We start from the raw sequence: 14273 nt of genomic DNA, 5'->3' as shown, positions 1-14273 counted from the left end.
TCCATTTTTGTAGGACTTTATTCTTCCGTTAATGTGTTAAAGTTAATGGAATATTAGTTTTTAATTAATGTAAAACTGGTAGTGGATCTGAAACTATACCTAAATCGGTCAAATTGATTTCAAGTACCCTCGCAATAGACACAAGTGTTCTGACAATTAGTGTGATTGATCATTGAACATCCACATGCAACGTTGGTACCTCTGTTGTTTTGTTCAGGCTGATACCATTAAGTACTTTGTAATCAGGGCCCTGTGTTTTCAGTTTTAAAAAACCGGGCTTAACAAAAGTATTATTAGTTGTTTGTTGTTTTTTTCTGATTTTTCACCCTACTTTTGTATTATTCAAATATATACCAAATAACTTATTTTATTTGGAAAATGCAATAGATTACATGAGATATGTATATAAAGATAATACGTTAGTCTGTGTATATGTAAAGTTGCCTGTTGAAGTAAGGCTGTGTATAAGTCTAGAATAAACACGCAATAAAGAAACAGACAGGCACGCAAGCTCTAAAGTGCGTGCGCATCTGAATGCGCTGATAAATCTCACGCCCACCTCATTACATGTGAGTCGTGAAGTACACGTTTACATTCACCACGTACACATTTTAAAATATTGGGCCCAATTATTAAGCCTAAGCGTAAACATCTATAAGGTAATAGTTCCAAGTACAAAATAGTAAACTGTTTATTCAAACAAATGTTTTATTTGGGGATTAGAGGTATGCTGTTTCTCTTAAACTCAGAGGCAGCATTGTGTTTTTGAGTTCTGTTTTAGTTCTGCAGCAAACCACATTGAACCCCGTTCAGCACAGCATTAAACTACTGAATACTTTTTCCCCTGTCCTTCCACCCACCAAAATAAACCCCGATATTTACCCAGAAAATTTATTAATAGTTTTTGTTTGTTTTCTGCAGAGGTTTCATCTGTTTTTGTTGTTGTAGTAACAAACATCGATCAATTCCCGGGAAAAATATAATAAAACAGAAACCTAAAACGCAGACCCCTGTTTGTAATCCATGTTTTTTCTTAATGCAAGTGTTACGACAGCGGAAGTCACGTGACTCTGCTGGCGCGTTGGCGCTGGTAGCGTGCATGATGAGTTTCTCGAATGATCGAGTGTGTTCGAGATGCCCTCTTCGTTAGTATATAAGCCTGGTAGAGAAAGCCAGCAGGAATGAATGAAGAGAGAGCAGTAGTTACTTTGAGTTCCGTGTAATTCATGATCCTGTTAATTTCTAGCTAGTGAGCCGTAAAGTGTGTGTTTTGCACTCGTTCGAGAGCGAAGTTACGATTGTGAATCGCTGTGATTTATAGCATGTATTATAAAAGTTGTTAAGTTTAAAGAGACGAGAAACGTACTGATTGTGGAACTTCTGTGTACTAAAAGTTTGTATTGAGGAAGAATAAACTGGTTTAATCAAGAAATGACTTGTATCGCTGAAGATCCTCGGGATAATTTCTACCGGAAACGAACAAACAAGCAGATATGTAACACAAGTTTTTCCAATTCTCCCATTTGAAGTTTAAGATTAAATTCTCTTAGGTGGCACAAATGCTCTCTTCTGTAATATCATTCACTAACAACCTCTGGTTTGTGCACCATAGAGCGTAACAGTGCTTGTCAAAGACATTGCCATTAGTAAGAAAGACAATTGTGTGATTTTAACCTTGCTTGGCAGCCACAAACTTATCCAAACACTCACTGTTCCTTAGCAAAAAAGAAAGTCTGGAGCGATTTTGGATTAAAAACAAACATATAACTACTTCCATTCATTCATAATCCAACTTTACACACGTTTCCTTCTGTTTTACCTGGGATTTGGAATGTATCTTAAAACAAGGTAGCCCATAATGCGAAATAAGCATAAAAATATCAACATGATTACAGTGTTTGCCCACAGAGGGAGCACCATTCCTTGATGTTCAATGATGACTTCAACTGGAATAACTGAATTGTTTCCATGGCGACATAGCTCGAACTGCGAATTTTGAGGTGCGCAACTAAAAAAAAAAAGGAGTTAATAGAATGATTGATTGGTGCAAAGAAAATATACAGTAACGTTTCTGGTATACTATTGCACATTTTTTAATGTTCCAAATAATACACAACTCTTTAACATAAGCCCAACAAACTGTCGTTAGTACCTCTGACTAAACTATAATATTACACTATCTGACGTAAAAAACGCTCCATCTATTGTTGCTTGTTTGTTTTTGTTTGTTTGTTCCAATGCTTACAAAACTGTAGCTTTAAAGTGCATTATTAAAATTAGCTTACTGTGTTATCTGTAAAAAAGTAACAACATAACGACTCTCGTGTAAGCATTGTGAACTGCTGCCGTTAATTGTTATGCTTAATAGAATCTTATCAGTAACTGCAACACATTTAATGTTTGTCGTTTTTTTTTACTAATAAAACGATTTTTATATGTTTCGTAAATTTCAGTATTATTTCTTTTTCTACCCAACTCTTGTAGAAAAAATACGCAATACTGCACAGTATAAAAGTAAAACAGTGCACTAATAAACAACAATAATTAGTTCTATACATGAAATCACTATAAATAATGCAAGAAATATATAATTATTAACTCATTCTTTCTCAGTAGTAAATAATTCAACGAAACAACAGATGACACTAATTGATGTTTGACGTCTACATGCATAGATATAAATAACTCTAGATTGGCCAGTCACTACTCTTTATCATTGAGGGGCAAGTACGGGTGTGGCCGCCATTGCTATGTGTTGAAGTTCGAACTGGCAGACAATGTAAAATGTCTGAGAGTGACAGTCATCCACTTAAGTCACGACCAGAAAGAATGAAGGGAACACAGTGCTAAGCCATTAACTGTTACACATACCGTAACCAACAGTCGAAGGCGGAGGGCGTTACATTCCACAAGTAAGTAAAACCTATTTTTCTATAATATATTAAGTTACAGTAGGCGACATCGCCGTGAATACGATGGCGACATCTAACTAGCATGGATTTATATTTTAATCTTTTGATTTGCTATTATACATGCTGGTAGACTAAAATTATTGCACGATTGTAAATTTATACAAGTTGAAAAAGGGCCATTACGAACTGTATTGAAGTGTCCATGATGGGAAAATGTATTTAGGTAATGAAAATTTAGGTATGTACATGGTAGAGTAAGACGCACAGGTACTTACAGCAAATACTGGACATATATTATGATATACAGATTAGACAACTCCAGAATGAAATGGTAATGAAAAGCGTCACGTCTCATTTGTTTTTAATTATTTAAGTATATACCCATAAAGTTGACCTATTTAAAACATACAACTTTTTTAAAGTTTATATAATTTGTAATTTCATAACTTGGTCATATTTTTCTAAAATCAACATCAGATCAAATAAAAACACTATTTTCATGCTTTAATCTGTCCACGTCTTGTACTACACCGGTAATATATGATTTTCATGTAAAATAAAATGTTTTGCATAATTAAGTAACCTGACTTTGTTATGTCGACATTCAGAGGTGAATCCTACTATGGAGAATGATATTTGGTCTTAATGGCAGGGTGCTCTTAAGATTCACTGTTCTAATTAGGAGGATGTTAGCATTTCATCCAAAATATTTTGTTCTGATTACAGAATAATAATATTAGTGTAATATCTTAAACTGGGTTCCACCAAGATGATAAATTTCCAGTATCATGAGGAATTCTTTTTTTTCTCTTTACAATAACAGACTGGTTATGTACACAAGTTAAGCCGCAATAAAAATTAGAGGCTTGTGACAAAGTATTTTTTCCTACGCTTAAAGCCTTTAATCATAAGACCTTACAGAGGCCATTTGGAGGGAAAGAGCTCAGCTCCAAAAAAGCCCTATTAGTAGGTGAAGGGAGGGGAGGAGAACATTTGATTATAACTCGGAAAAAGAGGAAAAGGAAGTCTTTAAAAGAGTAACATTGCTAAACTTATTGTCTTTAGACTTAGTACAGTATATGTAATGTATCACTGATGAAATAGGTTTAATGATTTGTATTACTTCTTTTGGATTCCATATATATATACATATACATTTTCAAGCATTTGTATCAATTTTTGCCTCAAATTCTCAATTAAATCCGAATGAATTTTATTATATTTATATAATAAATTTTCCTAATTATTCCCATCCACTTTAATTAAGAACGTTGAATATTTGGAGGTACAGATATATAAATAGCATTCTTCTCCACCCCCACCCCCCAAGAAAAGGAGATGATGTGACACCTCTTGTCCATTGGCAACGATATTTGAGATGTATATATTCCTGTGACACATAATAAACACCAAGGAAAAAGAACAGATTTTAATCTTAAGATTTCCCTCTGGACTAAATTCTAATGCATTCTTCATATGACAGGTCAGATGTGTGCGTTTTGTGAACGATTTTTGCACTAATTTCTAAGTTAAAATCAAGTTTAGATTATCTTGGCTTGACAAATTTATTCAAATAAAATTATCCAAACGTCTAGTTTAGATGGAAAACGGTCATAACTTGTGAGGTGAGATCGCCTTGCCATTGTCAGTTCGCTTGGCGGGCTTTCAAAGTTCAACATATAGCAATGGCGGCCGCTTGCGCATGCCGAAAATCGCGTGACTTCCAAGCTAGTGTTATTTGTATCTGTGTCTATACGTATCTTTAATACAACTCAATAAGCTAACTTTCCATGATAGTCACAGTGAGTAAAAGTATCTACAACCCAATCAGAAAGTGTTAATAAAGTTAAACGAATTGTGGACTACAAAGCTATAAACTTAAATCATCATTTGTTTGTTCATTTTAAAGGAAAAGCTGCACAATGGGTTACCTGCGCTGTGCTCACCACAGGAATCAAACCCTGAGTTTTAAATATAATTTCTTGAAAAAATTTTAATTTGTCAACCTGAAAATGATTTACAGAGATATTTAACTGAATGGATAAACCTCGCTGGTGCCGGTGGTGGTGCACACTTTGCCACAGTTTATTCAACATTTTTATCAGCACTAAATCAATCACATAGTATTGGAAGTCAGTGTACCAACGTCATGTCACGCCCGTACAAGTGTTTTACTGCAATCTTGTAAGCAAATGCAAATACTAATAATATATTCATATAAAAGCTATTCCACCTTTAATGCCATTTTTGGTAATCTTCACTTCGTTGTTCAAAAACGGACAAACTCACACAATAATATTTAAATTGTTATATATATATAGTGGTAATTATGCATGTTACACTTATTTTAATTGACGTACAACATATATCAGTAATTGGAAACCTACCGTATAGGCGAACTACCACCAAACTCTATAATCTGCATGTTATTAACGGCATAATGAACCATGGAGAAATACTTCAACCACAGTAGCCAGGAAGGGATAGACTTTGCGTAAAAACCACCAAACAGCATCGTTGATAAGGAATACAGAGCCGATACAGTTACTGACACTTCAAGATCAACACACAGCGCTCCCACAAGGATCCCTGCGCTCTGAAAGGAAACAAAATACGAGCAATATGTACAGTCCTCAGTCTCTGGTAGACAATATGCAAATTCGCGGAATTGCGCCCTCTTATTGAAACCAGAACTGTAAATGTTAAGTAAAAATAAACTTAGATTTTTTGGAGTAATATATTCTTAACGGTATTAAAACTGTAGATATTACAGAGAAATTTCTTTGAATTTGTTAAGACTCTTTTATATAATTTTTCGACACTCATCTCTCAAGATGACTGAAAGATGATGACATAATGGGAATTACTGATACTTGGTTAGACTTGTATAATATTGGAAAAAAAAGAAATTCCATGTTATAAGTTATTTATTATGGATATACTTTATTAAGAGGTTGACGTGACTCTCTATAATATATGAGCTGTATCTTGATTTCTTATTTTATCTTGAGAAAAGAAAACTAAAAGATGATCTTATTGAACGTAATCAGATTATTCGGACGATTGATAGGGAAAAGGCATCCGATTTATTTGTGCTATGTTCTTAAGATATTAGGATGAGAGGACACAAGTTTAAGATTTGGGGAAGAAGTCTGAGATACAATTAAGACAACATATTTTTCTAAAAGAGTGGTTGTTTTACGGAAATAGTTGCCTTTGGGAGAAGAGGAGGCCATCACTTTACGGGAGTTGAAGAGGGGAATCAATGATTTCATGAAAAATATAGGGTGGGTTTAAATTTTCACTTTTCTCAAGGGCAGGTATGCAAGAACAGCCTTAAAGGACCAAATAAAGGTTGAGTACGTTATATTAAAACGATTCTGAATATCCAAATCAACAAGTCACATGAAAATCACAGCCGATATAAGGCCGCAGTGGAATAGAATGCTTCAAAACTTCATTTAAACATTATTTGGTGTTTCGTAGGAAGTGTGATTCAGAAGGGTATGTAACAGCCATTTGCGACGCCAAATATTCATAAGATATTATTTGTTCTTAATAGCATTGGAAAATAAAGGAATGTGGATCAACTTGAGGTACCTGGACTATCTAGAAATAGACCTGCAAAAAGCTGCACCTTAACCCTGGTAAGCAAAGTGCGGTATCATCTTGCAACATATGGAAATTCACTAACACAAAGATCAGTTGCAAGAGCCGTCCACGTGTCCGATGCAACAATACACAGCATAGTCAAGAAGGTTTGGTTTGTTTGGAATTTCGCGCAAAGCTGCACGAGGGCTATCTGTGCTCTGGCCACCACGGGTATCGAAACCCGGATTCTAGCGTTATAACTCCGCAGACATACCGCTGTGCCGCTGGGGGGCAATACTCAAAGAAGTAGGTTTGGTTTCGTTTGGAATTTCGCGCAAAGCTACACGAGAGCTATCTGTGCTAACCGTCCCTAATTTAGCAGTGAAGGATTAGAGGGAAGGCAGCTAGTCAGCACCACCCACCGCCAACTCTTGGGCTACTCTTTTACCAATGAATAGTGGGATTGGCCGTCACATTATAACGCCCCTACGGCTCAAAAAGTAGAAGAAGAAAGTTCTACCTATCTGAAAAAAATTAAGATTATCAGTATTTTTGGGCTCACAATAAAAACAGAAAACTAGAAATTTTATAAATATGTAAAACAATTCGAGACTTGTATTTAATATCTGAAATAATAAACACTTCTTATAATAGTATATATTTCTGTCTATCCAGTACAAACGATTGATCAATAAGTATGTTGATACAGAGGAGTATATGTAGAGAAAAACTGATACATAGGTTGAAAATATGAGTAGTTGCTTCCAGGATTTTCAGACGAAATTTAAGACAAATTCTAATACTTTAGGAGAAAGATGAGATAAAATGAGGTATTAATAATATAATACGGTTCTAAAAGAGTCTTGCATGTTAAGGGTTATTTTGATGATTGGCAAAGTGTTCTACGAGAAACATTTTATAGATTTACACCAAATCATATTCATTGAAAAATAAACTTGTAAAGGTATGCAAGCGGAACGTTCGCAAAAATATAAATAATCTTTCTACGAAATGTGTAATCACATTTCTCTGTTTTCTGCACCTGAGAAACGACAGTTTTGAGACGGTAAAAGCACCATAAAGATCTATATTCTCCCCTGAGTCATAAGATGGAAAAAGCACCACAAACACTAGAAGATCTATATTCTCCCCTGAGTCATTAGATGGAAAAAGCACCACAAACACTAGAAAATCTATATTCTCCCCTGAGTAATAAGATGAAAAATCTCCATAATCACAGGGAGATGTGTACTCTTACCTGAGTAATGATAGTGCTAAAAAGAACAAAAAGCACTATAAACAAAAGAAGGTCCATCTCCTTACCTGAGCAATGTTAGTATTAAAAAGAAATAAACACCACAATCAAAGGAAAATCCATTTCTAACCTGGGCAATGATAATGTTGAGAAGAAAATAGCACCACAAACACAGGAATATTTTTGTTCTTACCTGAGCAACTACAGTATTTAGAAAAAGAAATCCCCACAGGCACAGGAAGGTCTGAGGATCATGTAACCCTAACATCGAATAGGAGATGAAATGGAACACTGATGGGAGAGTAACAGTGAGAGGAAATTCTCCAATCATTTTAGCCAAGCAGTAAGCCGACAGTCTATAGGTACCCGACTCCCTTTCTTTGTTGACCACTTCCCTTTCAAGTGGAACTGTGAGAAAAGAAGAACAATTTTCCACATATACTGACTGTTATTACAAATAAACAATAGTCTAAATAAATAACACTTATATTAAAACCAACGTAAGGTCAACTGTAAATGTTTTTATGTTTAAAAACACTCTTTAAACGTGTCAGAAAAATTACATCTGGCAATGCAGATGCTGTTAAAGTCATTTGAAGCTTCTAGCATGAAAATATACTTATTCACATTTTCAATCATCATTTTTTTTCAAAGTTCTGAAGAATATTATTTTGTAGCATAAGGTTCCTCTGAAAAGACTCCAAATATTAACTTTACCTACATCTCTATAATATAATTGTTCCTTCACTTATTGATGTTAATATTAGTGAACTAGCTAGGACTGTTAAAATTGATATTATAAATTAAGTCAATTAAATATCGTTATCTAGTTGGTACAAATGGTTTAGGAAAAGTTTCTAGTTAAGATATTGTTTTGCAGCTTCACTAAGCCGCTTTTCATAATTCAACTTAAAATATGTTAGCTATTATCTTGAAACTCCGTGTGGAGGCCGTAGTAATGGGACTTTCAGTTTTTGTACGAGTATTATCTTTTATTACTTCAAATAAATCGTTTAATACTTGATCCGGATATAAATTAAATAATCAAACATCAGCCCTCGAGATTAAACTAGTTTGTATCCCATTAAAATTTTTAGTGAAGCCATCATAACTTTAAAATACATTTGAAATAATTTCCTAAAATATAAATAGAGGACAAAATCTCTATTAGAGCGTTCCACAAACTTCTGTGACCACTTCCTCACAGTCAATTAACAGAATTTTCGACGCTGCCCATAGGTTCTGATTACCCACGCTTTAAAGGGTTTAGGCGATTATTCTTTTAACTAATTCCTAACTATAATAAACAGACTATTTGAAGATACACCATTTAGCCACGTCAGCAGTTGCTAATCAGATTGCTGAAGTTCGTAAGCTCCTACTTCTTTATCCAGTTCCTAAAAATGCGGCTAGCTGGTGTGACTTCCTTAGTTAAACACTCATTGAAGTCTGATTGACTAATCAAATATAATTGCTATTAACCAATTAATAACCTTGGGTTTTGTTTGTCTTACAAGTGAGGTAATACACTGACGATTTAAACATTAGCTAATCTTTTAATTAAAAATCCTAAAAAAAGTAGTAAAAGTAGTAAAAAGAAAGTAGATTAAGAATAACAATTTAATTTAACTTCTTATTATCCAGTTATTATTTTGTCACATAAACTTCAACAGAGAAACGTTTATCTGGCTATGAGATATTCCCAATATAAGCTAAGACAATCTTAAGTAACGTGTGATTTAAAAATAAAAACGCCAAACAAATATAAATAATATGTGATTATTACTGGAACTTTTTATTGCAAAAACTAGACAAAACGAATATGTACTCACATGAAGTAAGTGCTCCAAATAGCGCAAATAGCATCCAATAGGTGATACTGAAGAACATCTAAACATAATCAATACACAATCAAACTCGAAACTCAAATAAAATAACGACCTATGACTCCAGAATGTTACATTATAAGCTCAATATTTCGCTATTACAGCTTCGTCAGGAGCTATAGATTTCCCACCAGCTCACTAATCCAGGTGAATCTAAATTAGTGGATTAGTGAAATGGTAGGAAATCGATAGCTCCTGACGAAGCTGTAATAGCGAAATATTGTGCTTATAATGTAACATTCTGGAGTCATAGGTCGTTATTTTATTTACGTTTATAAAAATGTCTCGTCATAAACTCCAGTTTGCATTAAACAGATTTAATGATAATAATAATAATGTCTTTTATCATATTTCTACTATCCTCTAAAGCAATTTAGTCAACGGCTAATGTTGCCCAATTATATTCACCATTATTTACAAAATTAGCGTGTGTATACAATAAGATACACAGCATAAGAATGATTAAGATGATTTAGGAACGACAGGTGGACTAGGAATAACAAGTGGTTTAGGAATGGCAAGTGGTGTAGGAATGATGGATGGCCTAATAATGAAAAGTGTTTTGGGGAATGACAAATGGCCTATAAAGTTTGTAAAACGTTTAATTAAATAAATTGTGTAATGGAACAGGAACATTTTTGAAGTGGCTCATTGTTTGTACTTATTTCTCCCTAATGTAGTTTATGATACGAGAAAAGTTGATCGCGTCTCTGTTCGTTATAAATGTGTAAAAATATTAAAGTATTGCTGAGTTAATGAACAAAATATACAGTTTATAACTATAGAATTCTTGGTGGTGTTTTGAGTAAGGGAATTAAAGCGATATGATACGATGTATGTGTGTGTTATTGATAGGCAAAAACATTTAAGAGATTGGATACATTTGAGTAAAACAATCAGGGTTTATTCATCTATTTGGGGCTTGTTTCTAGTGCCAGTGTCGTCTGGAGAGATGCTCAAAAATTACTTACGTTTAATATTCTGTTCTCATATCTTAAAATCACTGTGAAAATTTTCAAAGTTCAGAAAAGATCGACAAAACTAGTTAAGGTATAAAAATAAAATCGTTTTACACTAGTCTTCCTTTTAGTATGAATTTAGTGTCTCTATAAGACGTCAGTAGCACAATCGTTTTACACTAGTCTTCCTTTTAGTGTGAATTTAGTGTCTTATAAGACGTCAGCACAATCGTTTTACACTAGTCTTCCTTTTAGTGTGAATTCATGGTCTTATAAGATGTCAGTAGCACATGTTATATGGAAAACAACATGCTAATTCGGAAATATTTAACACCCCCTGACATCGCATTTTTAAAAATAGTTTTAACTATTATGTTACATCCAAATGAAAACACTGAGAAAATTTTCACTGGTTAGTTCAGAAAACGAGACAAAATAACTATCTTCATTTCTCAGTGCTTGAGATCAATGTAAATTAAACAAAGTTAGTAATTCTAATATTGTCGTGTCATTTGTTTCATGCTGGGGATTTTCTAAGTGAATATGGCTAAGTAAGAACAAAAATAACATTTCAGTTATGGAATATTCTAGCTTTTCTCAATAATAATGATGTGAAAAACCTACCCATCCTTGAATATCAGAGAGGTTAGTTTCTGTTCTTTCCATTTGAAACCACAGAAGTCCACTCACGAGTCCTAATCCAATGGTTTGTATCCAGTTCAGGCTAGAGAGCATTCGACCATGAGCTTCTTGAAACTTTCTTCGAGATAACACTTTTAGTTGAGTCCAGAAACACGTGGGCCACTTCTCAACCTCTTCAGGAAGGTAAACTTCGCTGCTAAAAACAGAGCTGTAAGCGTCGGACGAAGAAGATACTCCAGAATCTCCAATATCCTCTATTTTTGTATTTATAGAAGAACTTGTTATTTCTTCATACGTGTTGTTGAAGTTTTATTTCATGGATATTATTATACACATCAATATCACTACCTTTATAGTCGATTGAAAGACAATTGTAATATGAAACATGGTTTGTTTTAATATAATATAATCATACCTTTCAATGTAATACTTTTAGAATCACTATGACATTAAATATTTATGAAATCTCACCTGTAGGATCTGTCAAATGAGACAGTCCAGATATAGAGGAAATTCTTTCAATAGTACCACAAACTTCTTTCAGCTCACTGCCCCACAAAATAAAATACAGAAGATATCCCGATTTAGAAATAAACTGACTTTTATAGTTAAAAAGAAGATCTAAGGAAAAAATTAAAGTTTATCACTCCGGTACACAATAAATAAAATTAATGGAAATTAAAGGTAAAAACCTTAGATTTTTTAGAACTACATGGATGATTAAGTTTATAGAAGAATCAGAAAGTAATGTATGTACCAAGAAGGAGGACAAAACGCAAGTTATTTAACTATTTCAATAACAAGATAAAAAAATTTGAAGACTTTTTATTTAATTAATTCTAGTTTAAGTGAAGAACAAAACTTTCCATTGCTGGTAGGTTCAACCAATAATCAAACTAGGCGAGCAAGTTCTGTGAAAATTAAATTGAAGCCTTAAAAAATATTTTAAAAAAGAACATTGAATACAAGATAAGAAAAATGGTATCTAACACTTTTTCCTCGTTTTATTAATCTTCATAATGTGTCCAATTATAGTTAAACTCAATTTTTTGACCGCTGTTTCAAAATATTTAATGCATATCATAAAGTAATATTTGCATTTTGCAATATTTTCAGAAGACGCCTACCTGAAGTTTGGGGCAGCTTTTATAAGCTTGTCTCGTATTTCTGGGTTTTTCCTTACTTGTTCAACTGGACAATAAGAAAATTTGGAAAGACTTTACGAACTGATATGTCAGAAACTAATACTTGATAAATAGTTTTATACTTTGTATGCTAACAAAACTAAAATTTTAAAAAAATCAAGTCCTGACTGGGATATGGATGACAAAATAGAAAGCATAACTCAGACGTTTTAATCAGTAATTATTCGAGCTTTACTTTACGTAAACACCCAAACTAACCAACAACGTGTAGGGATGTTCTGGGGTAGTTCTGACGGTATCATTCTCTCAATTATTTTATAATTCAAAATATTTAAGCATTATTCATTGATTTTACATAAATATTACACATTCTATTGGAAATTTCTATACACTTCAACTACCTTCAATTCTCCCAAATAAAACATCGAGAATGTAGTTGAAAAAATTATCATACATTAAAAAACAGTTATAACAGAAGGTGTAATTAGAATGTTTTTAATGAATGAGCAAAAGATTAAGATAATTAGCGATAATATGAAAGTTGGCGAATCCTTTGCTAAGAAGTTTCACTTTCCAAGCTCTTTTATTATTTAGAGATCGACTTATAAAAGGATTCTGCAGACAACTCGCACATGGTGAAGTAAAAGGCAGCAAGTTTGGTAGGTTACTTTGAAGCGTGTACTCGCCATGTTCTTTTTTGCAGGAGCAACGGCCAATATAACTAGTGACGTCATTTCTAAATAAAACAAATCTGAAATATTAAACCTAGTCAACTTGAAATATTCAATCTTATCGTAGTTTTCAAAAGGGAGAGAGAAAAAATAATACTCACTGATAAAATCCGCAGGGTTATAATGTGGAGTCATGTGTAAGCCAACTTCACAGAAAAACTCGAAAATCCCTCGTGTAGGTCCAAAGAAAGCGACCTACCAACATAGTAATAAATTAAGCATAGAGTGGAACACGTGTTTCATAATTTAACACTAAAGGCCTAAACCGTTTCTAGAACGTTAATCACATTTGTATGTGTTTTATTGGTGGGACAAACCTCAACGTGTATTTCAATCAGAAGCCGTATTGGTGTGAAATTATCTCATATTTTACTATCTTACTACATATTCGTTACGTGTGAAATATATAAGAATAATAAAAAATAACGTTACGTAATGAAAAACAGTAAGAGTAAAACTGAAAAATAATCCTATTGCGATAAAAAAATATGTGCAAAAGTTTAAAAATTGCCTTATCGTGATGAAAAATAATAGGTGTAAAACTGAAAAATAATCTTATTTTGGAAAAAATGTAATTCGAGTAAAAAATAAAAACTACCTTAACGTGGTGAAAAATAGAAGGTGTAAAAAATGAAAAGAATCGCATTATCGTGATGAACGCAAAAAATATTAAATTTCAAATTTAAGAATAATAATAACGACCTTAATAGTACAATAAAAACGTTTGGTTTATTCGTAAAAATGATTTATTCGAATGATAAATAAAATGTACTGAAATTTAGCATAACTGAACAATTTTATGAACAATTATGTGATAAAACTTACTTGTCCGTCAGTTAATAAAAGCAGACGATCAAACATGTGGAAAATCTGGCTGGACGGCTGGTGGACTGTAACAACAACAGATTTATGTTCTTTTCGTGCACAGTTCTTCAAAATAGACATGAGAGAGAGAGCAGCACCGGAGTCAAGGCCCGATGTTGGCTCCTGTACATAATAATAATTATCCGTGTGTTTTTACATTATCATGACCGTTCAGAAACACCACGTACTTGCTACAACAGATTTCTAAAGATAAAAGATTTACGAAATTTACAAATAGCAGATGTCTCGCTTTTAAATAAAAATTGACTCCTTCGGATGAAATAGTCC

The 14273-nt window shown here is 33.3% G+C and overlaps 1 protein-coding gene across 3 annotated transcripts in view; it reads right to left on the bottom strand.

The window, feature by feature from the left end:
* LOC106464059 (ABC transporter G family member 21-like) overlaps positions 1-14273 on the bottom strand; it is a 43153-nt gene that overhangs the window by 23305 nt on the left and 5575 nt on the right. For all 3 annotated transcript variants that reach the window (XR_002611633.1, XM_022391725.1, XM_022391726.1), the window contains exons 3-11: positions 13947-14108; positions 13223-13316; positions 12373-12436; positions 11717-11793; positions 11228-11499; positions 9591-9648; positions 7952-8166; positions 5300-5508; positions 1894-2008 (exon numbers count right to left, since the gene is read on the bottom strand). Coding sequence is in view for 2 of the 3 variants with exons in the window: in XM_022391725.1 (XP_022247433.1) it covers positions 1894-2008; positions 5300-5508; positions 7952-8166; positions 9591-9648; positions 11228-11499; positions 11717-11793; positions 12373-12436; positions 13223-13316; positions 13947-14108 (1266 nt within the window). In the remaining variant the exon portion in view is untranslated. The remainder of the gene's footprint in view (positions 1-1893; positions 2009-5299; positions 5509-7951; positions 8167-9590; positions 9649-11227; positions 11500-11716; positions 11794-12372; positions 12437-13222; positions 13317-13946; positions 14109-14273) is intronic.

The sequence above is a fragment of the Limulus polyphemus genome, unplaced genomic scaffold (genome assembly GCF_000517525.1).
Source record: "Limulus polyphemus unplaced genomic scaffold, Limulus_polyphemus-2.1.2 Scaffold1551, whole genome shotgun sequence".
NCBI classification, from domain to species: domain Eukaryota; kingdom Metazoa; phylum Arthropoda; class Merostomata; order Xiphosura; family Limulidae; genus Limulus; species Limulus polyphemus.
Note: the sequence above shows the minus strand (reverse complement) of the source record. Positions and strands in the feature narration are given on the sequence as shown.